This window comes from Diaporthe batatas (genome assembly GCF_019321695.1).
Source record: "Diaporthe batatas strain CRI 302-4 chromosome Unknown Contig00012, whole genome shotgun sequence".
In the NCBI taxonomy this organism is placed as follows: Eukaryota; Fungi; Ascomycota; class Sordariomycetes; order Diaporthales; family Diaporthaceae; genus Diaporthe; species Diaporthe batatas.
In genome coordinates this window covers 368,357-394,709 of record NW_025408559.1, presented here as the reverse complement: position 1 = coordinate 394,709, position 26,353 = coordinate 368,357, and the positions used below count along the sequence as shown (strand labels likewise).

Sequence of the window (26,353 nt, the reverse complement as noted above, 5' to 3'; positions counted from 1 at the left end):
GCCCATTTGGGACTCGTGCAGAAAGGCTGTGACGCCTGGGAAGGTGCAGCCTTGCTACTCGCCAGAAGTGGTTCTACAGTAGTGTACATTTGAGGATCTGACTATACCACGACGCGGCAAGCGGCTGGACGCCGGAGCCCTTGAACCTTGGGACTGTAACCAACCTGCAGCCACCTGCAGATGATAGCAACAAGTTGCTGCGCCGTCGTCATGCACAATGCGAGCCTCGATCTCTGTGGCCGGAGGTATCCCGCCACCATGCCGGAGTAACCATCTGGTCCTGGTCCATCTTGCTCGTCCGGGTGACCTGCCTTGGCCGGCCGGACGGCTTCTCACGTCGAGGGGCGCGGCATTCCTGGGCGGGAGCTATGACAGCCGGCGGGAAGCCTTTGCCAATACAAACCTAGGGCGCCTGTCTCCTACTTCCGCTCTGAAGAACCACTATTTATGTTTAATCTCTCTTGTAGTTTTCTCAGCATGTGTCAGCCAGCTTGAGAAAAGGGCTAGTCCGCATCAGCCCAGGTACCCCCACGCATGTTGATGTCAGGTAGGTACATCAAGACCGGAAGTCTCTGCCTTTCCGCCGGCCCGCCCTGAGATGTCACCGACGCGACGACGGCAAGCCGAGACCACTCCTTCCCTCAGTGCACTGATATACTTGTGATCGGCGGCGGAGATGGCGCATCGTGCTGTACTGGATTTTGGTGTTGGACATGCCTCCGTCAAGCTTATAGACGTCTGGCCGGCTCGGCGCATGTGTGCTTTCTGCGCGTACCCGTTCATTCTTCAGCACATGCCTGCTAGCAAGGATCGTAAGCACGTTTGCTGCTCGAGGTACTTTAGCAATAATTCTTCAGCCAAGTGGCCAGAAGCAAGCATTGCCCACGTGCCCACGAGCGTAAATCACGTGCGTAAATCGTGCACAGCAGCACCACCAGCGTCGCGTGCGGGATGCCGTATTTCCAACATGGACCAGTCCGGGTCTTGAGCGTTTACCACTGTATGAAGGCGCCGCACACGTTTTATATGCATGGGTATTAGAAACGAAACCACCAGCATGGACCGGAAATTCAAAACACTATGCCATGGTGTCGAAGCCAGACTAAACATGTTTAGCCAGGCCCCCCCCCATCTACCTAGATACCGGTTAACCTGGTCGATCCGATTAGAAATGTCGCTATTGTAATCACAACAATGTGCTTGGCCTGCATTGTTTGGATAATTGAAGTTGAGACATGTTCCTTCTGAAGCATTCTCGAGTGCCATGACATGGCATAGACGTTGTGAATATGACAAGGCTCTAGCGACCTCTGGCTCAGTATTGCACATTGATGTATTGCCTCAGGGACGCCTCTTGATGATCGAAAACACAATGTGATATCTGCTACGTAATTCGCACGTCCGGCAGGTTCGTGGTTTCAATGTTCCTCTGTTTCTCGACAAGAGGTCCAATGTTGTATTCAGTGCCTCTCAAGCGTTTAGGAGCCAGGGACTCGGAGTGTTTGTGGGTTGGTGAAATATCGATGACGGCTCTCCCGTCTAACGGTCAATATGTTGTGCCGTTCTTCACTGTTAGTGCTCGGAAGGACAAGGTCCCTTACAGATTGTGAATAGGAATCCTCAAAACACACATATCTGGCCCTTGAGCCGGGAATGACCTCCATCAATGATGTCAGTGGACTCTTACCCAAGTGGAGACAATTTACAGACACGGTCACTTGCGATATTCATTTTGTAAATCCAAACAAAGAGCTTCGCCCGCACTCCGAGTCGGTGTCAGACTCTGTCACCTGGGCATATACTATGGTATAGAATTCCTGCCTAAGCATGTCGAGAGCGAGCCGGGGGAATGGATTGCCGCACGAGTAGGCATGTGTCATCAAGGAAGTGCCGCCGGATGGCCCCGAGTGGGATCGCTGACGAGTGAACAGGTTCTGGTACAGTCTGATATGTATGGCTACAGTTATGCCTCGTTCTAACATCAGATTCGAAACAGCCAATGGTACTACACATCTCAAAACGCCAGCAGCGCTGCGGGAAACATGACGCTAGTTTCGGCCTTCTTGCTCAAACTCCAGGTTCAAACCGAAACTGTTCTGGGTCTCTCGACATTTCCATTAATTTCAAAACTCTTACACCTGGAGCTATTTTCAAGGGCCACGAGAGCACTTGAGATGTGCCATTTTCCTACCTGCTATTGCTGCTGTGCGGGTTAGGGTTTGGGGCAAGATCTCATGATGTCACCCAGTGTGTCAAAACAGGCCCGGGGCTTCGGGACAGTCCATCATAGAGAGGCTGGCTGCCAAGTCTGAAAGCACTCACTCATACACCAGAGGGACCAGAGCGATTACAATTTCTGCCCTTGTTTCTGGGTGCGTGCCACAACCGGACCACTAGCCTCACGCCATGGCGCTCATCAAGAACTGGTGTCCTCCGTCCGAGGAGAACTACAGCCTGGTCCTATTCATCTGGCAGTTCTTCCCACTGGTAGGCCTCAACTCACTCCCAATGGTCCCTCCAGTGCGATTCTAGTACCGCTCACAAGTTACAGGGTGCGTCACTGCAGTGGGCCGTCTCATGGTATGGCATGGGCAAGACGTCCACCAACAGCGCACTCAACCTGCCCGGGCGCGTTGCGTGGATGACCATGGAGTGCCCGGGATTCATGACCCTGTTGTACATCATGAACACCCTCCCAGCACAGCATGGGATCACCGATCTCCCATGGCAGAACAAGGTCCTCGCCGCCCTCTTCGTCATGCACTACATCTACCGCGCCGTCATCTTCCCCTGGATCCAACCCTCCATGTCGCCCATCCACCCCCTGGTCTGGGCCTTCGCCATCGTCTTCCAGCTCTTCAATGCCACCTGCATCGGTGGCTGGCTGGCTGCCTACGGACCCGTCACAAGGGAAGCCTGGGAGGCCCAGCTCGCACCCTTTCCGACCCTGCAGTTCGCTGCGGGCATCGCCATCTTCTACGTCGGCCTGTCCGCCAATTACTTCCACGACGACGAGCTGCGCGAGATCCGCCGCCGCGAGCTGCGCCGCCAGGAACGCCTGGCCAGGGAGCAGGGCACACCCGTGGGCAGCGTTGACAAGCACTACAGCATCCCGCAGGCCGGCCTCTTCAGCATCATGCTGTTCCCCCACTACTTTGTCGAGTGGGTTGAGTGGACCGGCTTCTACATTGCCTGCGGAGTGAGCTGTGTGCCTGCCCGCACGTTCGTTGTCAACGAGATCGCGGCTATGCTGCCGCGGGCGGTCAATGGGAAAAAGTGGTACATTGAGAAATTCGGAGAGGAGAAGATCCGGGACAAGTGGGCTGTGATTCCTGGGGTCTGGTGAGCCGAGGCTGGCAGAACTCATGACGGGGCGGTAATGAGTGGTGTCACTCTTACGGTGCGTGGCGCTTCGAGGCTAAAAAGACAAAGAAAAATCGAACCATGGCGGTTCTGCCCTCCTCTGGAGGAGTATGTTGAAGCCTCGGCCTCGTGATTGTTTGGGGTATCGTGTTCCCGTCAACTCTAGTAACAACAGAGGAACAGAGGTCCTCCAGCCAGTCATCAGCGTGGCTTCGGACCCAATGTAGTGTGACGTGCCACGGCTAGGTCTGTCTATGATTCCACTCTTCGTCTTACACCGTTTCGGGTACGACAGCGATGTAGTAATCGGAATCTAGTTCATGGACGGATCTGCTCTGACTACTTGGTGCTTATATGCAATAGACAACGAGGAACGCAGTGACATACATTGAACATGGGTATGACGCCTGGATCTTCTCAGCAGCATCTGCATCACATCTGAGTATCGAAGTGCCTAGGTAGTCAACAGTCTCGTGCCATAGCTATTGTTCACGCGCCAAATTATGGCTAGCAAGAACATGATGCGATCCTATCACCATATGGAAAAAGCGTCTTTTTGACCTTTAATACTCGTGCAAAAGGAGTAACGATAACAACACCTCTCACAACTCGATGCTATGCGCACTGCCCCTCAACGAGGTTGTCACATGCACCTTTGCTTTTTTACGATGAGCTGGACAACAAGCAACCGAAGAAATTTCGAAAGTGAATACGCTCATCAAGACAACTTTCACATCTAGGTGAAAAGCAAAAGCGTACGGAGACAGACCCGCTGTCTAAGTATTTGAGGATGCCGGGCAGTACCGATTCCTTGCTACAGCAAAGAACAACACCTCCCCATGGTTTCAAGGGCGAGCAGCCTCACATACTGCGATGTGGTTCTTGGACCCCACAGTTATTCAGTTAATTCGTAAAGGGAAGTCTCCTATTACTTGTGACATTACGGCGCCTTGAATCCGGAACCACGTACAGGCTCAAGGGGCAGCTCATATGACCGATTCAGTTTCCCGAAATCAGTAGAGGGTACAGTGAAATCGTTCACATGACGGCCATTGCGGCTGACCTGATACACTGTCGCAGATCAGACTCAAATTTGTGTAGTATCGACCATTTCCCCCCTGAAAAACAACGCCGGAGTTGCGACTGAAGTAGCACAAACGTGTCTCCACGTGGTAATCGGTGCCGCCCCGGGACGATGCGTGTTGCGTCAAATCCGTTCACTAATGACAATCAAGAGGACGACTCCTACAAGTGCCTGCCCGTAAGAAATGTTGAAAAGTTTTCTGAGACATATTGGTCACACCTGGTCTGACCATGTGTGCCTACACCAATGCACCTCTAAGAGCTGCCACGCGTGCAGGCCGTGGTATGACAACGTCAAATAGCGCAGTCGTGCAATTGGATCTCGAAAGCTCGGGAAACAACAAATAAAGAAATTTTATTTACAGCTTCTGAAATATCAAGAATTTTCCTCCACGCCAATCTGATTTCAGTTGGTGGGAGAATGGCTTTGGTAATAGTATGGCCACAGGAGCTAACGTCCACTCACCCAGCAATTATGTCCACTCACCCAGTTCCCACCAACCACTCACCCAGTACCAATTTTTCTAAGCAACTCCCTCACATTCATAAATACCTTCTAATTCAACACTAAGGACTTCACATTCTCTAAATTTTCAATACTTTTAGCATAAACCCCTTCCAAACCCCTTCTAGCAACCCTTCTAGCAACCCTTCTAGCACCCCTTCTAGCACCCCTTCTAACACCCCTTCTAGCACCCCTTCTACACACCTTAAGGTACTAACTCCCCATTCAGATACCAACTAAGCATTTAGATACCAACTAAACGCTAGAAAGCTAGAAGTCTAAAGGGCTGAAGGCTAGAAGGGGTGCTAGAAAGCTAAAAAGAATATAGTCTTCACCTTTACCTTCTTAACTTCTAACTATCTAGCGTTCACTTAGTATCTAAATACTTAGTTAATACCTAAATATATATAGGCTAGAAGGTTTAAAAGGTTTAAAAGGAGTGCTAAAAGAGGTATTAAAAAAAATTTAAAAAAAGTTTATATTAAAAGTATTAATAATTTAAAGAATTTTAATTAAGTATATAGTTTTATATAAGCCTTATATATAAAACTTTATACTAAGTTTATAGTTGAAAAAAACTAAGTAAGTGGATATAATTACTAGGTAAGTGGATGTTAGCTCTAACTATAGCCCTAATGGGAAGACTTTAAGGTTTGCTTAATAAAGTGTATCTATGTGGTTTCGCTTCTATTCCGTATACGTCCGAGGACATACATGGTGCCTTCATACGGTGAACTATAACTTATACCTAGGTACCTTCTAGTAATCCTCCCGTTAGACCGGAAAAACTGTTTAGTTACTGTACTTCATAGTAGGTCAGTCGTTGTGGGCCTCTGGTATCTCCCGGTGTACATCCGAATCTGCATGCGGTCCCTGACTAGAGTGGGAGCTAGTAGCTCCGGATTGAACGACCCTGTGTCCAGGCAAGAAAGTTAGATCCTAGAAACAAGTTTGCAATCAATTTGAATTGCACAGTGATACCATGAAGTTGGTACTAAACCACTCAAGTGCTGTAACTCTAGTTGTCCTATTCGTGAGGTTTCAAGGGACAGCGTGGGTAGATTGTCGGGAATGGAAAACATCGAGAGAAAGACCTTGTATAGCCACATATGTAATACTGCACCTATGTAGGTATCTGTCCAGCATGTCCAACTTTGGAGCGCGAAATTCCATAGGCACTCCTGTCTGATAGATATTTAATCGTGGTCCTCCTAGTCAGCATAAATATGAGTTCTGGATTCTGTGGAGGACGAAGACGGTCTAATACGAATGGGGCGAAACGTCCAGGTCCATACATACATCACATCACGGCCATCGACGCGCCCTCAGAGATTCTGGTCCATGATCCAAACTCGTCTACCTAGGTAGTTTTATGTCTCACACTATTCCATAACAGCATAATCTCCATCTCAGGGTACCACTGTCATTTCCATTTATGGTCTATATCGGCTTATTACCTCACGACCAAAGATACCCTCAATCAGAGCACAAGAATAAGCACTAGCCGTGGCAAATCCGAGTCGGAGGCGCACGGCACCTTGGGAGACGCCACGCATGAGAGCTTACCAATTATGTACACTTTTGGATTGAGAATTGGCATGATTTCTTCAAGGAAGAACTGTTTGCTACTAACGAGAAAGCACTTTGTCCACAAGATTTGAGCCGCGAGTGATGACGAGATTCGTAAATGAGTCCACGCATCATCTATTGCCTCCATAGTAAGCCTTTTTTATAACTACATTTGCAGTGCGGTACGACATACCACCGAGATTCCGGTGTCGAGAGTTCGAGAGTTTGAACTGGCTGACGCTGGATCTTGCAATCCAGTTGGACTAGAATTGTTTCTATTCCCCATCCACATACAGTGAGTGTGATGCCTTCATATGTACAGTAGGAAGCCCAAGCCTTTCAATCCCCGGTTGAAGATGACCGTCTTCGAGCTTGCTGGATGACATCACTTATTATCACTGCGTCTGCCGCATGGAGCAAAGCTACATACTTAAGTACCGTGCAGACAGACCCCTTTTGCCCATAATAGAAACACTGAGCAAACCAGGGGGCCTGCTTGGGCATGTCTGGTCCCCGCAAAGGCCCAATGCTTCCAGCCCCTTAGGCACCAAGAACCCTCAAACCCCTTATTAGGCCAACACCGTTGCTGCGGGCGCCTTAGTGTGTCGTCCGATCGCTGGGATGACGGCTTGCAACGCCAGCGCCCGCGCCAACGGCCGCGTGGCTGGGCCGCCCACTCCAACGCTGATTCAGGGCCCGCCCTCCTGACGATCGCTCCCGAGTGCGCCGAACCGGGCGTTTACATGCGCCAGCTAACAGTCGCTAATGCAGTCTACTGAACTCGTGCGCTGGAAGCGGATTCACCGTGGTCACTGCAGCACCATGCCTAGGGAGGTCACATCGGGCGCTGCACTCATCAAGTGGAACGTGAACCAATCTTCCATCTCTTAGTTTGAAATAGTCTATTTGAACGTCGCATGCTTGCCCAGGCCGTTTACTGTCTCAACCCCGTTGCCCCGGTACAGAGCAACCGCTTGTGAAATCGTCATCGTCGTAGTCATCGCCATAGGGGTCCTCTCTATGAACGCCTCGTGTGTGTGTGGGTGTGTACGTGATTGCAAATTACAATTTGAAAGTTGCAAATGCAAAAGACGAAAAAGGATTCCAAGGTGAAACCAAAAGCCAAAAAAAGCCCAGGCCCTAGGCCGATCTGTCCGCGGGCTAACCAGCTCCTCGCCACCTCCTGGAAATTATCTTCATGTCTTCCATTCATGCAAATGACGGTATCGAATATTAGTTTTTAGTTGTACTTTTTTTTTTTGGACAGAGGCATCATTTAGGTGTGGATGGTCAAGTCGCTCATGACGTCTTCATGCTCGACAAGCTGGTCTTCTGCCTTGCGATTTTGATCTCAGCTGCCTTCTCCGGATTCTTGGTGGGATCATTGAGCGGGTCGCCGTCTGCACCAGGGTTGACCATCTAAAAGGGGCATCTCCGTCAGCACCAATAGACACGGCAGCCTGGTTGGAAAGTAGGTGATCTTACCTCGTACTCAAGCGCCTTGATGAAACGGTAGAACATCCAGGCAATCAGGGCCCCAATGAACGGACCGACCCAGTAGATCCAATGTTCCGGATCGAACGTAGCCGTGACCACACAGGGGCCAAAGCTGCGCGCCGGGTTCAAAGAGCCGCCAGTGAACTGCACGCCGACCATCTCAGCAATGAAGAGCGCCAGGCCGATGCCAATGGGCGCCATGAAAGTTGCCCTGTGCTTCTCGGCCGCAAGCATGTAAATGGTGAATACCAGCTCGGCAGTGAGAAGCGCCTCAATGAAGATGCCTTGCGCGATGCTGGCTCCGCCTCCCAAGGTGGTTCGCACGTTGAAATTCTCAGGGAACAAATACCGCACGAGGACCGATGCCATGATACCACCGAGGATCTGGGAGATGAACAGAGCGATGGCACGGAAGACGGAAATAGCGCGGATCAGCATCAGGGCGACTGTCACGGCCGGGTTGAACAATCCACCACTGATACGGAAGAAGATCTACAGAATTGTTAGAGGTTTCAGCACGTCATCAAGGTAGAAGAGAGGCCACTTACCCAGACGTTCACCATGAGTGAGAAGCCAAATGAGAGCGCAATGTATAGAAGCACATTGACATTGAAACCGGTCGATGCACCGGTTGTTGTGTTGGAGTCTGAAGAGTTGTTTGAGCCGTTGGCGTTCGATGCGATGTTGGCGACCTCGGTGCCGGCGAAGGCAAAGAAGAGAAACATGGTCGTGCCGACGAACTCTCCCAGACTGGCGACAAAGTGGTTCTTGAAGTCCGAATTCATCCACTGCAGCCAGGGTAGACGAAGAACCTCGGCCTTCTGTTCCTTTGTGAGGCTGTTCCACTGGATTCGGGGGCTGTCGTCGGTTGAGAAGGTCTGGCGATGGTTGTAGCCCCCGGGGTAACCTGGGCCGTAGCCTTGTTCCTCATCAAAGGTGTAGAAACGCTTTGGGGGCTGCATGGGCGAGAATGGGTCATGATAGGATCGTGACTCCTCCACCCACTGTTTCGTGCCTGGGCTCTGCTGATTGTTGAGAAAGGCCCTTGGCGGCTTCCCACGGTTCATATATCGGCGATCTTGATAATCTGGATGTCGAATCTCCTCCCTCCATGCACGGTCGGAGCCGTAGTGAGGGTCGCTTTCATACATCTCGTCCTGAAACCTAGGGCGGTTGGACCTCGAGGACATCATGCGCGACATGTCTTGACCATAAGTCTGAGGATCTGAGTCGTAGCTCTTAGGTTGACCTCTTCGAATGCGGGTGCGAGAAGCCCGGGACGAGAGCTGGCGAGGCACCGGCGGGACAGGAGGTGTGGAATCATCTGAGAGGTCATCCTGCTCCTCTACAGCGGTGTTTGGTGACAAGCTGTCCTCGAGGCGGTCCTCGTCAGGCTTCTCTGTTGATTCCATCACGTCGTTCTGGCGGTCTTCTGGGGACTGTGGCCCATGAATATGGGCCGCATCGTCGTACGCGACCCCAATGGGGATGGAGTGTTCGTTTGCCATGGCTGATCCTACTCAGGGCGAGGCGGACTCACCCACAAAGAAGGGTTGGGGGGCAAGTGGATGTAAGGGTGTTGGCACGGGCCTGTCGCCTGACTGGATGGATGGGAACGCTGAACGGGCGAGGGCTTTGAAGATTGATGAAACTGAGTGACTGGGTTTCCACTGGTCTTCGAGAAGGAGGATATGGTTCTGAGCATACATATATCCCGGGGTTGTGCTTCTACTTCTGGTTGCCGTTCCGTCTCGAAAACTCCGGCTGAGCCAAACGTCTACTTCCTGGTTTCCTGGTTTCCTGGTTTCTTGGATGGTCAGTCACCTCTCCCATCGAGGGTGAACCTGACTAGGCTGCTGCATCGTACTAGACGCCGATGATGGCACCCAGCCGCTGAGAGACAAGGAAAGCCCCTCGAGGCGGACCCGATGGAGGGGCACAAGGGCCGGTGCAAGCAGGTGGCCTGGGCTGATACTCTCAAAGAGGGGCGCCCGATCGACAGCAAGAGGAGGCGGAGGAGGAGTCGCGCAAACTCAATCGACGGCATGATCCAGGTTCCGGCGCCGTACGGTGTGTCTGAGGCATATTGCGAGGGACAGTCGGATGGCAGTCGGGAAGGGCCTGCGGGACCGCTGGACGTGACGTCAAGTCCCAAGAGGTGCTCAGGGTTCGTGGGGAGAGTCTGATGGCGTGAAACTATACATCCAGGAGACGGTCTTCATGCAATCCCAAAATGGCTGGTGTTGATTGTGTTCTAATAATCCGAAGTTTATGCATCCCAAACCGGGGTCACCGTTGCTTCCCGCGGTCACCTTCTCGGGCCCCCGACGAGACCGGATGAGGGCGAAGACAGTGATTTTCTTCACACGCAATGCAACACCAAATGTAAATGTGCACGAAGTGAATGATAGCGAACAATTCCAACTTGTTCTCGAATCAAACAATGACCAGAGTTCGGATCGGACGAAACAAGCCTCTGCCACGGAGCCGTGCAACTCTGCACTTGACCAGAGGCCGCGAGAGGCGTCCTCGTGCGAGCATGAGAAAACACATCACCCGCCACCCCCGCCGCCTCGGTGGCTTCGTAGCCCTGAAGGCGTCAGAGTCTCATAAGCTGCAAGCACTCGATGCAGACCAGGCACCCCGACAGCTGAGATCGCTGTTCGGAGGCAGGAGACTCGGCTGCAATTCTCCCCAGTGTCTTGACCTCTCGATGTCACAATTTACACTCAAGAACTTTTTTCTCGGCACCTGAGCAGCCAGGAAGCGAGAGATCATGCACCGTCGCACGACCAACCTCCATGGCTGGCCGCATATAGTCTGATCAGTCTGACACTCTCAGGATGGCCGCTGGCGTCCCGCCTTTGGGCATCGGACTGTATGCCTGCATGGTGATGGCATGCCTAAGTCTCCAGAAATATCCGCCTGCCCTAAACCCAATCCCAACCAGGAGTGTTCCCACTTGACGTTGACAGGGTCACGAGGGCCTAGCCCCGGAGACTGCCTCAGCTTCCAATTCAGCCGCGTGAGGCGCTTTGCAGAAGCGTCTTAACACTGGCGATATGTAATACCCACTCGGGTGCGGCTACGTATCGCCATGATGTGGAGAGTCTGCCAGCCACTGCACCGTCTTCACGCAGGCTCGCCCCAGTCTCAGTGAGCCTTGGCTCAGCAGAATAGCCAGACCCAGAACGCACCGTCCAGCCTCTGCACCCGCCCTTGACTCGGCGGCATGAACTTTTCGTAGGTGACATTCTCGGTGTAACTCCGCTCATGAACCCCTCGAGAACGCTACAACGTCAACTCGCGAGCGGCGGGGCAGCTCATGAACCACATGAGGAGTTCGTCCTGGACTCACCGCCACCTCGCCGGCTCCCCAGTGCAACGTTGAGACATTGAAAGGCACGCTCTTCTGATGCTTGATGCTTGATGCTTGCTATGCCGTTGGGCCGCAATGCAGGCAAGAGAATATGTACTGTGTACCCACGAATCGAAAGAGTCGGTGTCCGCCCTCGCAGATCGATGTTCGATCAGGCAACCAGAAACCCCGAATGTCCAACACGGACGCCGGCCAGTCTACATAGTACGAAGCGATAGGATGGCACGCATCCCAAAGGATCTGTCATCCAGGACACCGGCATCGGCAGGGGAAGAAATGTTCGATTGTCATGGGTTGTTCTGAAATTTTCGAGGAGATGGCACACTCAGCAAACCTTTGGCCGCGTCGAACCGGAGCTTCGACCTTGTTCGGCTCCTCGCACAAAGAACGGTGGCTGGACAGGACATGACGCAGACGCAGACGCAGACGCAGACGCAGACGCAGACTGAACTAGCTACGTTTCCCCAGTCAGCATTGGCTCAAATCTGCTCTCGTCAACTCACAAGCCTCGCTTTGAATGAATGGCATGTGCACGTGAGTAATCGACTGAGTGCTGGCCGGACTGCCGGACTGTGCAGACGATGTCATCAGACGCCTATAGGTCCGGAATAAGCCTTGACCAACGTTTCGGTAATTTGTTTAGGTCAGTGCCAGCCGCGCAGGGCTGGAAGTTTTGAGTTTGCCCATTGCTTGGCCGTCGGGACAGGCTGGCTTTTGACCTCATCGGTAGTTGTCACATTGTCATTCGCAGAAGGCCACGCTCGTAGCCACGCACGAGAGGGATGGCGCTACCAGAAGTCGTGCGAACAGTTTCTGACACCATGCAGGCAGACGAGGCAGACGAGGCAGACGAGGCCTCGTGGCTAGGCGGCAGCCGGGTGGGCTGGAACAGCGCCAGGCCGGAAAGACAACGCATAAAAAGCCGTGAAGTAGCTCGCAGTCTGACAGCGGCAGTGCGGCCTAGGCTCGCACGGAGAGTAGATCGGACGATGGAGGGTCTTGTTGCTTGCTGCACTGAGGCCCGGGGAGGGATGCATCCTCATGAGTCGACCAGATGGGCCCGAGGATCCCGTGAGCTTGTTGTCGATGTGTGTCGTTGCAGGCTCGGGAGGCGGCGGAGGCTTCAGCTGCAGCAGGATGTCCAGAGGCATATTATGACGATCACTATACCAGGCGGCTAGCGCTTATCACACTAGTGCCCCCATCGAGCTGGGCTTCAGGGCTTCTGGACCGTGGCGATCTGCACTCCACGCCGCTCCACGCCCAGTACGACGTCCAACGTGCCGAGCCACTCAGGCGGCGCTGCCAGTGGGCCAGCCACCTGCTGCTGCAGCAGTTCCAGCCAGTGCTGCGGGCGATACGGCAGCATCACAGGCACATGTTGATCAATGCGACAGTGATTGCGCAGTAGTCAGGAGAGCGTTGTGTTTCCGGGACAGAATGGCGTTCGTCCGGTCGTCCTGCAGAGTGGCCTAGTGCCGGTGACAGCGCAACGGGTGAACGACTGCATCCGTCTTCAGATGTCGTTGCTCGATCCTCGGGAGAGCGCGAGCAGACGTGTCAGGTGCGACGAGTGAGGCAACGAGGCTCGCAATCGCCCAGGCCCCAGAATCAAGATGCAGCAAGGCGGCTGGGCGAGCGGCTGGGTTGGGGTTGGGCTTTCCGATGACGTGGGGGGGAGGCAGGCTGGCAGGTTTGCAGGCTGATTGCGCGCTACTCGGTTCGGAGTAGAGTTTAGGGGACCCTCGTCCGCGCGACACACAAGAACCAAGAAAGACCGTGGCCTGGGCGGGATCCACCCCCCAGAACCCTTGTCCAACCTCCCCGCGGCGCCGTCTTCAGCCTCATCCCGACCTCGTGCCTTGGGCGCCCGGCGCATCTCATTGGGCCACGCCCAACCCAACCTGCCACCCTTCAAATGAAATCTTACGATTCAGATCTGCGCACCACATGCACGCGACTTTGCGCCCACCATCAACCTCTGTCCAGCTTGGGGCTCGCCTTGGTACAGACACTCTCCCGCAGGATAAAGTTTGGTCTAGCCAGCCCAGAGGCTGACTTACGTGCTCGTGTCTGCGACACCACAAGCGACTACGGAGGCAGCTGCAGCTGAACGAATCTAGCCAGAGGGGAGGGGAGGCTTCAACACCCACCCCCCGTCTGGCAGGAGTCGTTCATTCTCAGGGACGCATGCTGAGCCGATCGGCCAGGGGGGAATCTGCGAGCGTACATCGACACCCCACAGACCGGTGCAAGTCTTGCCCGAGGATGCTGTTGGTCTTCCGATGACCAGTGTTGATCAATCACTATGACTCGAGCATCTCCTACAGTGACAACACCGCACTGCAGTATAGCCGTGCTTGCGTTGCAGTCCCTCGTGGGAGGTACACATGCATCTAAGCCTGACACACCGCTCTCCGTTGAGTGCCCAGGTGTCTTGCCCGGGGTCTCGCCTGTAACTTGAAGCATGATAAAGAGATCCTTTGCTGAAACAACAATTCAGGGGCGCTACGTGTGATGCAATACACACAAATTGTGTGATACAACTAGATTTCAAATGAGTAATGCACCTTGGACATCAATGCCAAGACAGCAACTACAAATGTAGTAGAATGGCAATCTACTCCCCACACAGACGGAGATTCCAAGGGCAGTACCCAAGAGGCAGCAGCACGTTTGGCTGCAAATCGTTTTGAATCATGTTTGTGAACTCAATGTGCCGAGCCATTGGGTGCTCGTAACAGTTCAAACGGCACCTGTTAGGATACCTACATAGGTAACCATGACATTTCTGAGACGTGCACCCTATTGCACATCGCCAGGTCCTGATCTGATTTCCCCATTCCCCACGCTTGTGCTAGTGTCTCGCCCATCCAGTCTTGGAAGTCCCCAATAGCCAACTTCATAGGCCAGGAAGGTATGCAATGTGGTTTTACTTCTATATATTTCCATATACATCCAAGGATATATATAGCGCCTTTATATAATAGTAAGTATTTAAGACCTAGTACTTAGAAAGAATATTCAGATTTGTTGAATTCCCAGCCTGTCTGTGTCCTTATACCAAGAAGTGGTTAACCGTGTCCAGGCAGAGGAGACATTGCTCGGCTGCTTCGGCCAGGACACCCGCAAGCTCGTCCACGACGGCGCACTTTCCGACAACGTTATTGGCGTGGACCTCAAGCCGTGATTATAGGATCTCGGCTACGAGTTATCTGGTGACTGTGAGACGCCGAGAGCCCGATTCTGTTCTGGAGATGTTTTCGACGAAAACTTCCTTGCCGAGCTCCGGGGCAGGATTGATTTCATCTTTGTCGGCTCGTTCATACACGTATTCACCTTTGACCAGCAAAAGGCTATCATGGCACAGCTGGTGACGCTTCTGAATAATTGCAAGAACTCTCTCTATATGTAGTCTTTGGGCGCGATCTGGCGACGACGGGAGACTCAGGAGGCGGCACCGACACCATTTGCGAATGCATGCGACTGGTCACTGTGCCACCACAGCACCAATACCATCTGCCAACTCTGAGACACTGCACCAGATGGAGAGCGGGAGGATTCATCTCACCTTGCTCGATAAGTCAGTGGACCGGTCTACACACAACCCTACCAATGTACACAAGGATTTTAGATACCCTTAAAATTACTATCTAACTTTAAACTTAAATTCCTTAATAACTATAAATACTATTTTAAAGCTAATAATAATATTTAAATCTTTATAATTTTAATTATAATATAATTTAATTTTATAACCTTATTTTTATTATTTACTTTATTTTTATTTTTTAGTTTTATTTTAACTTTTATAAAATATTTTATTAATATTTTTTCTTTTCTAATTATTATTATATTAATAAATACTTTATTTAAATTAAAAATAACTTTTTATTATTTTTAAATCTTTTAATAATTTAAAGTATTAATAAAGACTTCTTTTTACCTTTAATAATAATTATATATATAATTAATTTATTAAGTTCTTTTATTAACTTTTAAAAGAAAAGTTAAATTATAAATAACTTAAAGACTTACTTTAACTTATATAATTTAAAATTAATTTTATATATTTAATAGAATAAATAAAGTATCTTTAAACTTATTAAAGTTAATTATTTATTAATAAAAATAAGTTTTTTTAAATAATATTAAAGATAGTAATATTATTATTCCTTTATATTAACTTTAAGTTAAAGACTTTATTTTAATTTTTAAATTAAACTTTAATACTTAATTAACTTTTTTAATATATATAATTATAAAAGTATTCTTTTATACTTTATAATAAATATATAAAAACTCCTTATAAAAGTCCTTTATATTATATATTATAATAAACTAATTTAACTCCTAATAGTATTAATATTTTAAATATAAAAATACTTTTATATTAAATAATTAAAGTATATAAAAGTATATATTAAAAGGAAAATAAATTATATTTAATATAAAAATACTTTTATATAAAGTTTTAATTATATAAAATTTATAATTATTAAAAATTAATATTTACTATTATTTAAAGTTATTAAAGTAAATAAAAGCTTATATATTATCTTTAACTATTATAAATTAATATTATTATTAATTTAACTTATATTTAATATTATAAAGTTTTAATTTTTAAATTAATTAAAGTTTTTTAAAATAACTATTATTATTAAACTATTTTATTATAAAAGATAATTAAGAATAAAATTAATTTTTATTTTTATATAATATTTAATTATAATAAATTAAATATAATTAATAATTAACTTTCTAATAATAAACTTATTTTTAAAGACTTAATTATTAAATAATTATTATTATTTTTTTAAAAAGTTAATTTTATTTATATTATTTTAAAACTAATAAGAGATATTAATAACTTTTAATATTTTTAACTAATTAAAAACCCTTTATATACTTAAATATAGTATTATTTATATACTTAAAATTAATTTATATAACTTTAAAGATTCTTACTTTAAAATTTCTTTTAAAACTTATATATTTAATACTTTTAATAAAAATAAAAAAGTATTAAATAGTTAATTATTATTAATAATTTAATAAGTAAAGTATTAAAAAGTTTATATATAAATAAATAAAAAGATAGCTTTAAATAAAGGTTTAATTAATTAAAAATATTCTTATATTAATAATAACTTTTAATAAATAAAATTAATATTTTTATAGATTAAAGAACCTATTATATAATATTAATATAAATATTAAGAGATATAGTATATTTTATATATTTTATTTTTATTAATATTAATTTAATAATTAATTATAATAATTAAAAATTAAGTTTTAATAAAGAAAGATATACTTTTAAATATAGAAGAGAGAGAGGAGTTAAATAATATAATTTTTATATTTATATAACTTAAAATACCCTTATTAAATAAATATATATTTAAGTAACTCTAATTATAAGGATATAGATAACTTGTGTGCGTTGGTGGGGTTGTGTGTAGACCGGTCTACTAACTTATGCGATAGAGAGTTGGGATAATGGGAGAGCTTATTTGCGAGGGGGACATGAGCAGAAGCAGATGTACTTCTCAGCTACGAGAAGATAGGTACCCGAAATCGACTGGTTGATAGCTATAGGCAAAAAAATACCATTAAAAAGCTTTGGAACGTACTTCCATATTTAGTGAATTGATCAATTGGTTGTTACCAGAAGGTTAAGGTTGGGACCGTTGTTATCAACTTTGGCAATGGCGGACACAGACGTCCCAACGAATAAACTTGCACAAGAATTCAGGTCCTGGGTCAATACGGAGTTTTTAGTTGTCAAAAACTTCCGTGTCAACTCCAATACTCTGGTTGTGACATTGGACCAGTTCGAAACGTAGACAAATACCTACACGTTGCCAATGTCTCATTATATGCCAATGCCGCCATCGCTGTCTCCCGTCTCCCTCCCAACCAGCTGCTTATCAGGCCTTCTAACCCCACAGCAGGGTCCAGCACGAAACATGGCAAGCTTCAAGTCTAACTACACACGCCCGAATGGTTCGCCAGCTTCCCACAGTGGATGGGTCGGTAGCTCTTCCTTCACCATCGTCCGGCAACAGTTGTCAACCAGTTGACCAGAATGTTCCCTCGACTGGCCTTTTGACTTCAAAACTTCATGCCAATATGATTTCTCTCGTAGCGTTCTGAAACGGCACGAGCATTTCGCCGTTCATGGCACCGTTGAGGAAGCAATCTCCGATGAGATGATACTTGGTTGAGCCGGGCTCCGTCGGTCGAATGACGAATGGCACTTCCCCGCCGATCAGAATACATATGAGGTCACCCTCTTCCGTCCCGATAGGCATTTGGCCTAGACGACCACCAGTAGTGCTAGAAAAGCTGCGCATCATGCAGCGCTGGCCTATCGCAGTATCGATCTTGGCCCATAGCTTGGGGCATTTAGGCATCTCATCAAGCCTATGCGCGGGTGATAATGTTTCGTCTTTAAAAAGCAAGTATTCCACATACTTGAAAGTTGCACTCATCATCTCCGCCGATGCTTGCCCGCCAGCACTGCTGCCCTGGTCGCGTAGCAATGTGCACGAGAACGCGTCCTTCCTGCTTGCTTTATCGAGCACAGATGCGTGTCTGTAACCCAGATTGTAGCAAGCCCACAACCACCGTTGGAAGCGTCGCCGATGGCGCCATGGAGATGGGTCCGAAGGAATGATCGACGTAGAACACGATTTGAATAGTTCTGGCATCTCGTCTAGGAGCATCTCGTACATCGGCGGCACGAGATCTTCTATTTCGTCCACGACGATTGCTTGGCAGTGTAGAAGACACCCATCGTCGGATATCCGAAGCACTGGTTTCTGTGGACCTCCTGCGTGGTATGATGTAGCATTAAAAGAAGGTTTAGCCATGGGATCAGCCGGTCGGCGGAGGTCTGACACCCAAGATGGCAATTCGGTCCTGTCCCTGGGGATGCGAGGATGGAACCGATCACTTTTGTGAGGTTCCAGGCTGAGCACCTTGAGATTTTGCCCGTCTTTTAGCATAACCTGGGTGAACATTTTGAAGGTCTCTTCAATACTCAAGGTATAGTCTGGATCGACCGAGGGTCCTTCGCTGGCACAGCTCAGCAATCCGTAGATATGGTCACGTGGGTCTGAACAAGAGAAGCCTCTTGTCCTAATCGCCGCGTCTACTAGTGTGCCCTGTCCATTCAGACGTCCATATGCAATATTTTTCATTACCATAATGTGGTACAGCCCCACTGCGAAAGCCCCATCTTCCCCTGAGCTGACCTCTTTGATGATGAGAGGAATCACGCCGAACGAATAAATCTTGGCGACGAGACTTGACAATTCCAGCCAAGGTAGTTGAACACCACCGCCAACGTGCAGCCGAACTTCTCGTGCCATTGCAATTTCCTGTACTACCCATTTACGGGTGAACCATGGACGGCAGATGAGCTGGGATATCGCGTTCCAGTCGTTCTGTTCGATACTCGGCCGACCGTTTCTGCCGTCTGAGTTCGCAATGTCGGAGATCAAGCCCGGCTCCACCTCTGATGGCGATTCCGGGTCACAATGCGGCAAGAAATCATCTAGTCTTTTGAGTGATGTAGATATCCTGGACAAAAGACCAGCCTCATCCATAGGACCAAGCCAAACCAGGACCAGTGTTGCTTTGGCATAGATCTCTTGCATCAGGCGTACTTGACAAGTCTTCTCGTTCTCATCATCCTGTTTGATACATATACCATCGACCCAAAGGATGCGCTGCATGAAGCTGTGTCGGAATTCTCGTAACGCGCCCCCGAGGCTAGTGGTGATGGACATGGGGATGCCCATACAAGAAACATCTTGTCGGGAGTTATGACTGCCCCAGCAATAGGAGATTGCTTCGTATCGTGGGTTCGAGTCTAATGATACCGAGTCGAGTGAAAATCGAATGGGATCATCATGCTGACCGGCGTCAAGGTGAAGCAGGCGAATGCTGCGTGCCTCGACGGGCAGGTATACCGTACTGGGGGTGGCGGCCATGGCCTTTAGGTGATTGATAAATATGAGCGTTTATTACTGAGGGCTGGGGTCAGACATGTGCTGTCGGGGGGAGAGTCAGCACTTGAGCTATATACATTTTGGTGCAGCTAATTACGAGAGCCTGCGACGGATTGGTGGAACGCATACCTAGGTGCTGCAGTCATCAGGCTTCAATGTTACCTGTGATAGCAAGAAGTGGTGGCGGTACAGGTTCTCGTGAAAGCGGGGTCTACATAGGTAGCCATCGGGATCTCGTCCAGGGGTTCTGATATGGGATTCGCTCTAATGCAAGAACATCAACCGTGCAATAATTGTCATCTTCTGATCAAAGACGCTATAAGCAACACGAGTGGCCTGAATTCCTTTGTGCTCATAGCTGCCTTAACATCTCAACATGGCTGCAGTCAGATCTTTCGCCACTCCTACGCTTCTCACTCATATCCCCCGCTTACAACAGCAAGTAGCAGCTGCGTTTCAAGCAAGCTTGCCCTATTCGTGACAGTATCAGCGACTTGTTTGATAGCCAATATACACTGTACGGCAAGACAGTACATAGCCCGGGGCAAGGATGGGGAATTGTGTTACGGCTCGTATATCAGGGGACAGTTTTGTTTTTTTTGATGACATACCGGGACGAACGGATGGCCAGCACTTAAGCCGCCATCCACGGCCCAAGCTTGACCGTTGACGTAGCTGCTTTCATCGGAACCGAGAAACAGTGCAACCCTCGCAATTTCGTCGGCGGCACTTCCTCTCTTCAGCGGGTTCAGTTGGCCAATTTTCTTCTCCGTGCCCCGTGCCCGAGCTGTCTCGTACATCGGGGCTGTCATGCCGGTCTCGACAACACCAGGGCATATTGCGTTTACCCTGATGTTGGAGCCGGCGAGTTCTGTGGGAGAAAGTCAGACAGGATCAAATGCGCAGGCTGGGCAGGTACACGTGAGGTGAACTTACGGTATGCCATGGTTGTTGCCATGTTTATCACGGCCGACTTCGAAGCCGAGTAGGGTGTCGGGCCTGCGTTGGACCGGATGCCAGCAACAGATGCGGTCATGATGATGCTCCCGCCCGAGGACTTCTTGTCGGGGGAGGTCTTGGCCATCGCGCGAGCGGCGTGTTTGGCGGCAAGGAAGGGCCCAAGGGTGTTCACCCTGAGCACGTTCATGAAGTCCTCCTTGGACGTCTTTGAGAACAAGATGGGATCTCCAACGATACCCGCGTTGGCAAACATCACATCCAGCCTACCGTAACGGCTGAGTGCATCGTCCACGACCTCCTTGACGGCGGCCTCGTCCGCAGCGTCGAACTTGCGCGTGTGGACTTCCACGGCGGGGTACAATGACTTTATCTGGCGCTCGTGGTAGCCGAGAAACTTGTCGTCAAAATCACATATGTAGACTGCTTTTGCGCCGTTCTGTGCGAACTGATGAGCCGTGGCCCTTCCTATTCCAAGTGGCGAGTTCACGCCTGCGGGTTCGGGTTCGATGTCAGTGAGATGGCCACGGCTTGGAGAGACACGGGGGCCACTGGAAGTCGTGGAGGGGGAATGGAAGAGAAGACACAGTACCTGTGATAATAACCACCTTTCCCTGGGCCCTTGGGCCGTTGGAAACTGGCCCGACCTGCTTGATAGGGGGCACGTCCTCGAAGGTCTCATCCTCGATGACTGCTGGGGCGACCTGTGTGCCAATGGCGTGGAGCCGTTGTTTTGCTTTCTCGGCCATTTCGACTCGTATTAACAGGAAATGCGTGTGTATAAAATGGGTACGGGAATGTCCAGATCACAAAAACGGCCAAGGCGACAATCAAGTGACTTTTCATCAAGTTGGTGAATCTCACCGCACTGTAACGAGCGGGTGAATTGAGGGGAGCTTCGGCTCTCCAACCCTCCTCCCTCTCAGCCAAGTTGGAGACGCGAGCCGAGGCACAAATTCCTCGGGCCCGACTCCAAGCAACACTCCCTTTTCGCCATGTCGCGCCCCAAATCCAAACCGCCGAACCCCATTTCAGCGGCAGTGTCTGCATGGTTCCATCTTCACCGCAACGAGTTATCTCTGCTGGGGGCAGAAGTAGACTCTCTGGTGGCAGAAGCACCGAAAAGATGGGTCACGTATGAGCCAATGGTGCTGCTGCCCAGCGGCAGCTTCACATCGCCGGCATGGAAGAAGGCGCTTTCGCAAGCCTCTTCAGACTGCAGGGACGACCTTTGGAAGATCACACTGCGCAAAATCGGGGAAAAGACGCGGCAAGAGGCCACGCACCTCGCCGCCAACGATGGAATCCCTCTCACCGTGGCCGCGCAAACAGCTGCTGAAGGGGGCCCGCACGGCAGCCGGGAGCAGCAGCAGCAGCAGCAAGAACACGACAACATCCTGAGGAGCCCAGTCGGCCTGCGCGTGTTGTGCGGCGATTTCGGACCATCCGAGACGCCAGGGTCGGTTGTCACTGGTGACGACTTCGGCCGTGCGCTCTGGGTGTGCACCAAGCAAAACGGCATCCACCAGACCTGGGCGCCGCGCTGGACCATGTTCTCCAGGGGCAACATCAAGGAGAAGGCCCGGCTGCTGTCCTTCCATGACGTCCCGGGCCCCGCAGGCGGGGAGGCTTCGCAGCTACTGGCGCACAGGGCGCAGGCACGCACCGCGCTGAGCAAGTCATGGGCGGTCGACCTCTACGCGGGGATCGGCTACTTCGTCTTCTCGTACGCCAAGCTGGGCATGAGGGTGCTGTGTTGGGAGCTCAACCCGTGGAGTGTCGAGGGTCTACGGAGGGGCGCGCACGCCAACGGCTGGTCTGTCAAGGTCATCCAGGGTCAGGAGCTGGCGAGGCCGACGCGCGAGCTGGTCTCGGAGCTTGACAAGATCGTCGTGTTCTTGGAGAACAACGAGCATGCGACAAGGAGGGTCCGGGAGTTGCGGTCTCACGGCGTCGACTTGCCTGTGAGACATGTCAATTGCGGGCTGCTGCCCAGGAGTGACGACAGGTGGGAGGCTGCGCGGGCGATCCTAGGCCCTGCACAGGATGGCTGGTTGCACCTGCACGAGAATGTCGGGGCCAAGGACATTGAGCGCCGCAGGAAGGAGATCCAGGAGCTCTTTGATGGGTGGGACGAGCGCGGTGGGCAAGGTGGAAGAGGTGCAGAGGTCGAAAATGTGGAATTAGTCAAGACGTTCGCGCCAGATGTGTGGCACTGTGTCTTTGATGTCTACAATTACAACGTATAGATTCATTAATACAGCGTGATGGACCCCCTCCCCATCGTTATATCAGTCGTGTGCGCGGTCCTGGTCAGCGCGCGGCAGGTCAGATTGATCTCCTGAACTTGTTTGGGATGTTCTCCTCGACGATCTGGCGGTGCTTGAGCTCTTCGATGCGGTCCTGCTCGTCCTCCATCTCCTCGTGCTTCTTGAAGTGTTCGATGTCCTCGGGGTGGGTCAGGTCCTCGAGCTTGGTGTTCTCGTCGTGGTAGAGCTCCCAGTGGTGGATCTCGTACTCATATTCGTCGTCGCCGTGGTGGCCGGGCCCGGTGCCAAGGTCGGGCAGCGTGCCACCCTCGAGCATAAAGATGTCGAACTCGTCCTTGCTGATGACGGCGTCCTTGTTGTTGTCAGCCAGGCGCAGCACCTCGCGGACGATTTCCTTCTTGCGATCTTCGGTGACGTGTTTGTTCGACTCGTCAAAGAGACCGTAGGTTCTCAGGATCTCGTCGGGCTCCCACTGGCCGTCGCTGTTGTAGTCGTGCAGGGCAAAGAAGGAGCCGGCATCGAAGGTGTCGGCATGGTGTTCCTCTGGGGGGCAGAATCAGGTCAGACGTGTGCCAATCGCCACTCTGGGGCGCCACCATTCAAGCAGGAGGAGGGCAGGGCGCACCAGCCATGTGTTTGGTCATCCAGCTTGCATTCTCGTCAACGACGGGCTTCTGGCCGTGGTCTCCATGGTCTCCATGCGCGAGGCATACCTTGCCCAGAGCAAGCGCGAAGACAAGGGTCGACAGCATGGTGGTGGCAGTGGCGGGAGACTTTGTTGTGAGAGGTGAGTCGAGGTCCTGCGACGGTCTGCCTGTTCGCTTGTTTTGAGCTGGGAGACGGATGGCGTCAATGGCAACGGCCCCCGGACTTGCGACTGCTCTCCGCGGCTGCCCGGCAGTCGATAGCGCCGGGGGGTCCTGGGGTCCTGGGGTCCTGGGGGTCAGCCGTGCTGCCGTGGTATTGGTTGAGCCGTGCCGTTGCAGCACTCCATCTGCCACCCCTGCTCGAACAGTTGCGAATTGGTGGCTGAAAGCAGTGGCCGTCGCCTACCTGCCAGCCTGCTACCGCTGGCCGTACGGGATGGTTTCGTGGGCACGGATACAGCCATGATCGGAACAAAGAGCGCAGTTACCAAGCGTCTGTGCAACTCTGCGACCTTGGTTGACGTCAGAGAAGCCGGCAAGCCGGGCATGTGCTAGCATAGCAGTCTCCGGCTGCCAACAAGGCACACGTGCTCTCGTGTTGTATCCGAGGCACCCCTGCCCTGCGCCGACCTGCCAAACGCGACTGCTTTAACTGGTCGCGACCGAGTGCTCGCTTCCACACGCGCTGCGCACAACAACGAAACGAGCCAGGATCGCTTCGCACCACATCGCCCACACCAAGATGAGCCGACAAATCGAGGCGGCTCTGTTGTCGCTTCTGCCCACCCAGAATTCAAATCTTCCACCATCTCTCGTCGAACTCGCCAGCTCCCTCCTCGCGCAGTCCCGCCTCCGTGCGAGCACCCTGAAAGCCGAGGAAGAAGTGGCACGATTGTATGCGTGCTGCCACCTTGCATGCGACAGGTAGGCATATCTCTTTGCCCTTGGCCCCGCCTCTGGCCCGCCTGCTGAACCTTCCTCATAGACTCAAGATCTCTCTTAACCTCCCGCCCATTGAACCAAGACCACCCGTCCCACCACGCATCTACAAGCGCCTTTACACCCATCTTGACAAGATCCTGCCTGCAAGCTCGGTATCTGGCCGTGGCAGGGCGAATGGCCCGGGCACCCCGAGATCAAAGCAGCTCAGCTCTCCCGCATCTCGCCCGCTGCCGTCCAGGCGCACGCCGAGCAAGGAATTGTCTCTTGCGGCATTTCGCACACCCGCAAAGCCTGCGTCGACCGCGAAATCGAGCTCAACGAGCACAGCAACAAGTCTGGGACCCTCGTTTCCGCCCTGGCTGCGTCCGACGGCCACTCATCTGTGCAGCGCTCTCCGCCAAGGCCGAGGCCCGGATCTAGCACCTACTGTGATCTTTGGTCTCGAGTCCATCATCGCGCCAAATCGTCGGAGGACAGATGACGAATGGGTCAATGGACATCTGGCCGCACTGCTCGCTGCCATCTACTGGTATGTGTCTGAGTCGGCTCAACTGGCCCCCGGCGAGGACATGACGGCGGACGCTTCACGCTCAAGCCTCAACGCTAGGCGGAAGCCCATACTGGGCGCCCTCAAGAGCGCCAGAGAGGTGGTCAAACCTCCCGTGACACGAGGAAGGAAGATCGCCGCTGCCACTGAGGAAGACAAGGCCGTCTTCTGGGACGGATGGGCAGAGGGCCTCAAAGCGGCTGACATTAGCGAAGCGGTCGAGGAGGTCGCGGTCCGCAAGTGGCTCGATAGTGATTGGTTTCGGAGCATTGACCTTCTCCGGGACGCAGGAGAGGATGCAGGACAAGTGGACCCGGACGCAAACCCGGACGACTTGATCTCCACCACTGCGCCCTTGCAGATTCGAAAAGCAGACACGATGCTACAAGACAGATTTGACTACCTAAGTGAGCGAAGGAGGGTCGGGTACAAGCACTGGAAGGCGGGAATCCTGAGACGACTTGAACTGGCTGAACGTGGTCACGGCACAAACGCCACAAGTGTCGGCTCGTGAGACCGGGTGCCTCCCGGGTTGGGTCACTGTAATCGATATGCAACTATTCTTTTCGGCAGTCGTTTTGGTCGATGATCAGACCCCATTCTCGGCTCGCATGCGTTGCCCAAGTAGTACCTCGAACCACCATACGGACAATGATGCGCTTCCTTGCCCACGCGCACCAGCTACTGCAGTGCGGCACAATGCGATTATCGATAGCCCCGATGGCTCGGGACTTTGGACCTTTCACGGGCCTTGGGCGACGGGTGGGCAGCATAAGCGTCTCGGTTCTGTCTTGCCACAGTATCTGACAGATCACTTTACGACCCGAGTCTCGCCCTATGTCACTACGATGCACACGTGCCGAGAGCGCTCAGCCCAATGCCAAGATCAACATCCTGCGCAGCGAATTGTGGTGTTGTTGCCACTTGCCTAGCAGATAAAGCCATGGCAATGGATCTGCACATATCGCCAGACGACTTCCGAATAGGATTGGGGAAGATCTTTGATACGACCCGGTGGCCCTTTTTTTAATAATCCAGTGGACAGACGAGCTGCAATAAGCATGATACCTGCTGTCTACCATACGTCGGAACATTCTCGTCAGGCCCGTGTCCGAGGTTGCCCAGCATTAGGGCTGACACGTCAAAGCATGAACGCTCTGCACTTCGTCCGGGCTGTTTATTCAAATCCCTGTTTGGGCGAAGTACCCTGACGGTCAGCAAGTCAGACCTTCTCAATGAGTAGGTGTGGAGAGCCACCTCTTACTTGCTTTTCCAGCCTGCACTCCCGGCCAAGGCGGCTCGGACTTCCAGAGCCCCAAGGAGCAGAAGCCTTGATCAGCACCTCCGGACTCTTGTGGACAATATTCTCACCATTGGCTATCGCCGACATTCAATGGAGGTCTGTTACACCATTGTATTCTGTATTGGGGTTCGCGGGTTCTCACCCCGGATAATGCGCGGGTGTGTTGCAAGGTAGCGAGTGCCATCCCGACGCAACTGGCAGCAGCGGCACGGCCCAGCGAGCAGGTATTCCATCTATTCCAGTACTCGCAATGGCGCTCTGCCCAGC

At 51.0% G+C, this 26,353-nt stretch overlaps 7 protein-coding genes across 7 annotated transcripts; 3 read left to right on the top strand and 4 right to left on the bottom strand.

Annotated features, from left to right (window-relative positions):
• Positions 1-2,292: 2,292 nt before the first annotated feature.
• KVR01_010020 (uncharacterized protein) lies at positions 2,293-3,829 on the top strand. The gene is made up of 2 exons (XM_044785146.1): positions 2,293-2,487; positions 2,552-3,829. The coding sequence occupies exons 1-2, from the start codon at positions 2,407-2,409 to the stop codon at positions 3,344-3,346; spliced, it is 876 nt and encodes a 291-aa protein (XP_044641268.1). The 5' UTR covers positions 2,293-2,406; the 3' UTR covers positions 3,347-3,829.
• A 3,611-nt stretch (positions 3,830-7,440) lies between these two features.
• KVR01_009993 (uncharacterized protein) lies at positions 7,441-9,738 on the bottom strand. The gene is made up of 4 exons (XM_044784799.1): positions 9,725-9,738; positions 8,566-9,650; positions 8,006-8,509; positions 7,441-7,939 (listed from the first exon to the last, which is right to left on the bottom strand). Exons 2-4 carry the CDS (start codon positions 9,523-9,525, stop codon positions 7,820-7,822), a joined length of 1,584 nt encoding a protein of 527 aa, XP_044641241.1. The 5' UTR covers positions 9,526-9,650; positions 9,725-9,738; the 3' UTR covers positions 7,441-7,819.
• Positions 9,739-17,313: 7,575 nt separating this feature from the next.
• On the bottom strand, positions 17,314-19,402 carry KVR01_009725 (uncharacterized protein; the record flags this gene model as incomplete). The annotated part of the gene is made up of 2 exons (XM_044791124.1): positions 17,314-18,922; positions 19,031-19,402. 2 exons carry the CDS (start codon positions 19,400-19,402, stop codon positions 17,525-17,527), a joined length of 1,770 nt encoding a protein of 589 aa, XP_044640973.1. The 3' UTR covers positions 17,314-17,524.
• A 250-nt stretch (positions 19,403-19,652) lies between these two features.
• On the bottom strand, positions 19,653-21,273 carry KVR01_009886 (uncharacterized protein). Its single transcript, XM_044785600.1, has 4 exons — positions 20,970-21,273; positions 20,357-20,869; positions 20,032-20,291; positions 19,653-19,891 (listed from the first exon to the last, which is right to left on the bottom strand). The coding sequence occupies exons 1-4, from the start codon at positions 21,124-21,126 to the stop codon at positions 19,877-19,879; spliced, it is 945 nt and encodes a 314-aa protein (XP_044641134.1). The 5' UTR covers positions 21,127-21,273; the 3' UTR covers positions 19,653-19,876.
• A 249-nt stretch (positions 21,274-21,522) lies between these two features.
• Positions 21,523-22,626, top strand: KVR01_009887 (tRNA(Phe) (4-demethylwyosine(37)-C(7)) aminocarboxypropyltransferase; the record flags this gene model as incomplete). The annotated part of the gene is made up of 1 exon (XM_044789876.1): positions 21,523-22,626. The coding sequence occupies one exon, from the start codon at positions 21,523-21,525 to the stop codon at positions 22,624-22,626; it is 1,104 nt and encodes a 367-aa protein (XP_044641135.1).
• A 79-nt stretch (positions 22,627-22,705) lies between these two features.
• On the bottom strand, positions 22,706-23,399 carry KVR01_010089 (uncharacterized protein; the record flags this gene model as incomplete). The annotated part of the gene is made up of 2 exons (XM_044784594.1): positions 22,706-23,190; positions 23,273-23,399. The coding sequence occupies 2 exons, from the start codon at positions 23,397-23,399 to the stop codon at positions 22,706-22,708; spliced, it is 612 nt and encodes a 203-aa protein (XP_044641337.1).
• Positions 23,400-24,036: 637 nt separating this feature from the next.
• KVR01_010007 (uncharacterized protein) lies at positions 24,037-25,297 on the top strand (the record flags this gene model as incomplete). Its single annotated transcript, XM_044789355.1, has 2 exons — positions 24,037-24,188; positions 24,280-25,297. 2 exons carry the CDS (start codon positions 24,037-24,039, stop codon positions 25,295-25,297), a joined length of 1,170 nt encoding a protein of 389 aa, XP_044641255.1.
• Between the last annotated feature and the right edge of the window lie 1,056 nt (positions 25,298-26,353).

Coding starts and splice junctions, on each gene's coding strand:
- KVR01_009886 (XM_044785600.1), bottom strand. CDS start 21,126: ATGGCCGAGAAAGCAAAACAACGGCTCCACGCCATTGGCACACAGGTC. Junction 20,870..20,969: donor AAAGGTGGTTATTATCACAG/GTACTGTGTCTT, acceptor CCGAACCCGCAG/GCGTGAACTCGCCACTTGGA. Junction 20,292..20,356: donor GGCAACAACCATGGCATACC/GTAAGTTCACCT, acceptor TTTCTCCCACAG/AACTCGCCGGCTCCAACATC.
- KVR01_010020 (XM_044785146.1), top strand. CDS start 2,407: ATGGCGCTCATCAAGAACTGGTGTCCTCCGTCCGAGGAGAACTACAGC. Junction 2,488..2,551: donor TCTGGCAGTTCTTCCCACTG/GTAGGCCTCAAC, acceptor CACAAGTTACAG/GGTGCGTCACTGCAGTGGGC.
- KVR01_009993 (XM_044784799.1), bottom strand. CDS start 9,525: ATGGCAAACGAACACTCCATCCCCATTGGGGTCGCGTACGACGATGCG. Junction 8,510..8,565: donor CACTCATGGTGAACGTCTGG/GTAAGTGGCCTC, acceptor ACAATTCTGTAG/ATCTTCTTCCGTATCAGTGG. Junction 7,940..8,005: donor TCAAGGCGCTTGAGTACGAG/GTAAGATCACCT, acceptor TGCCCCTTTTAG/ATGGTCAACCCTGGTGCAGA.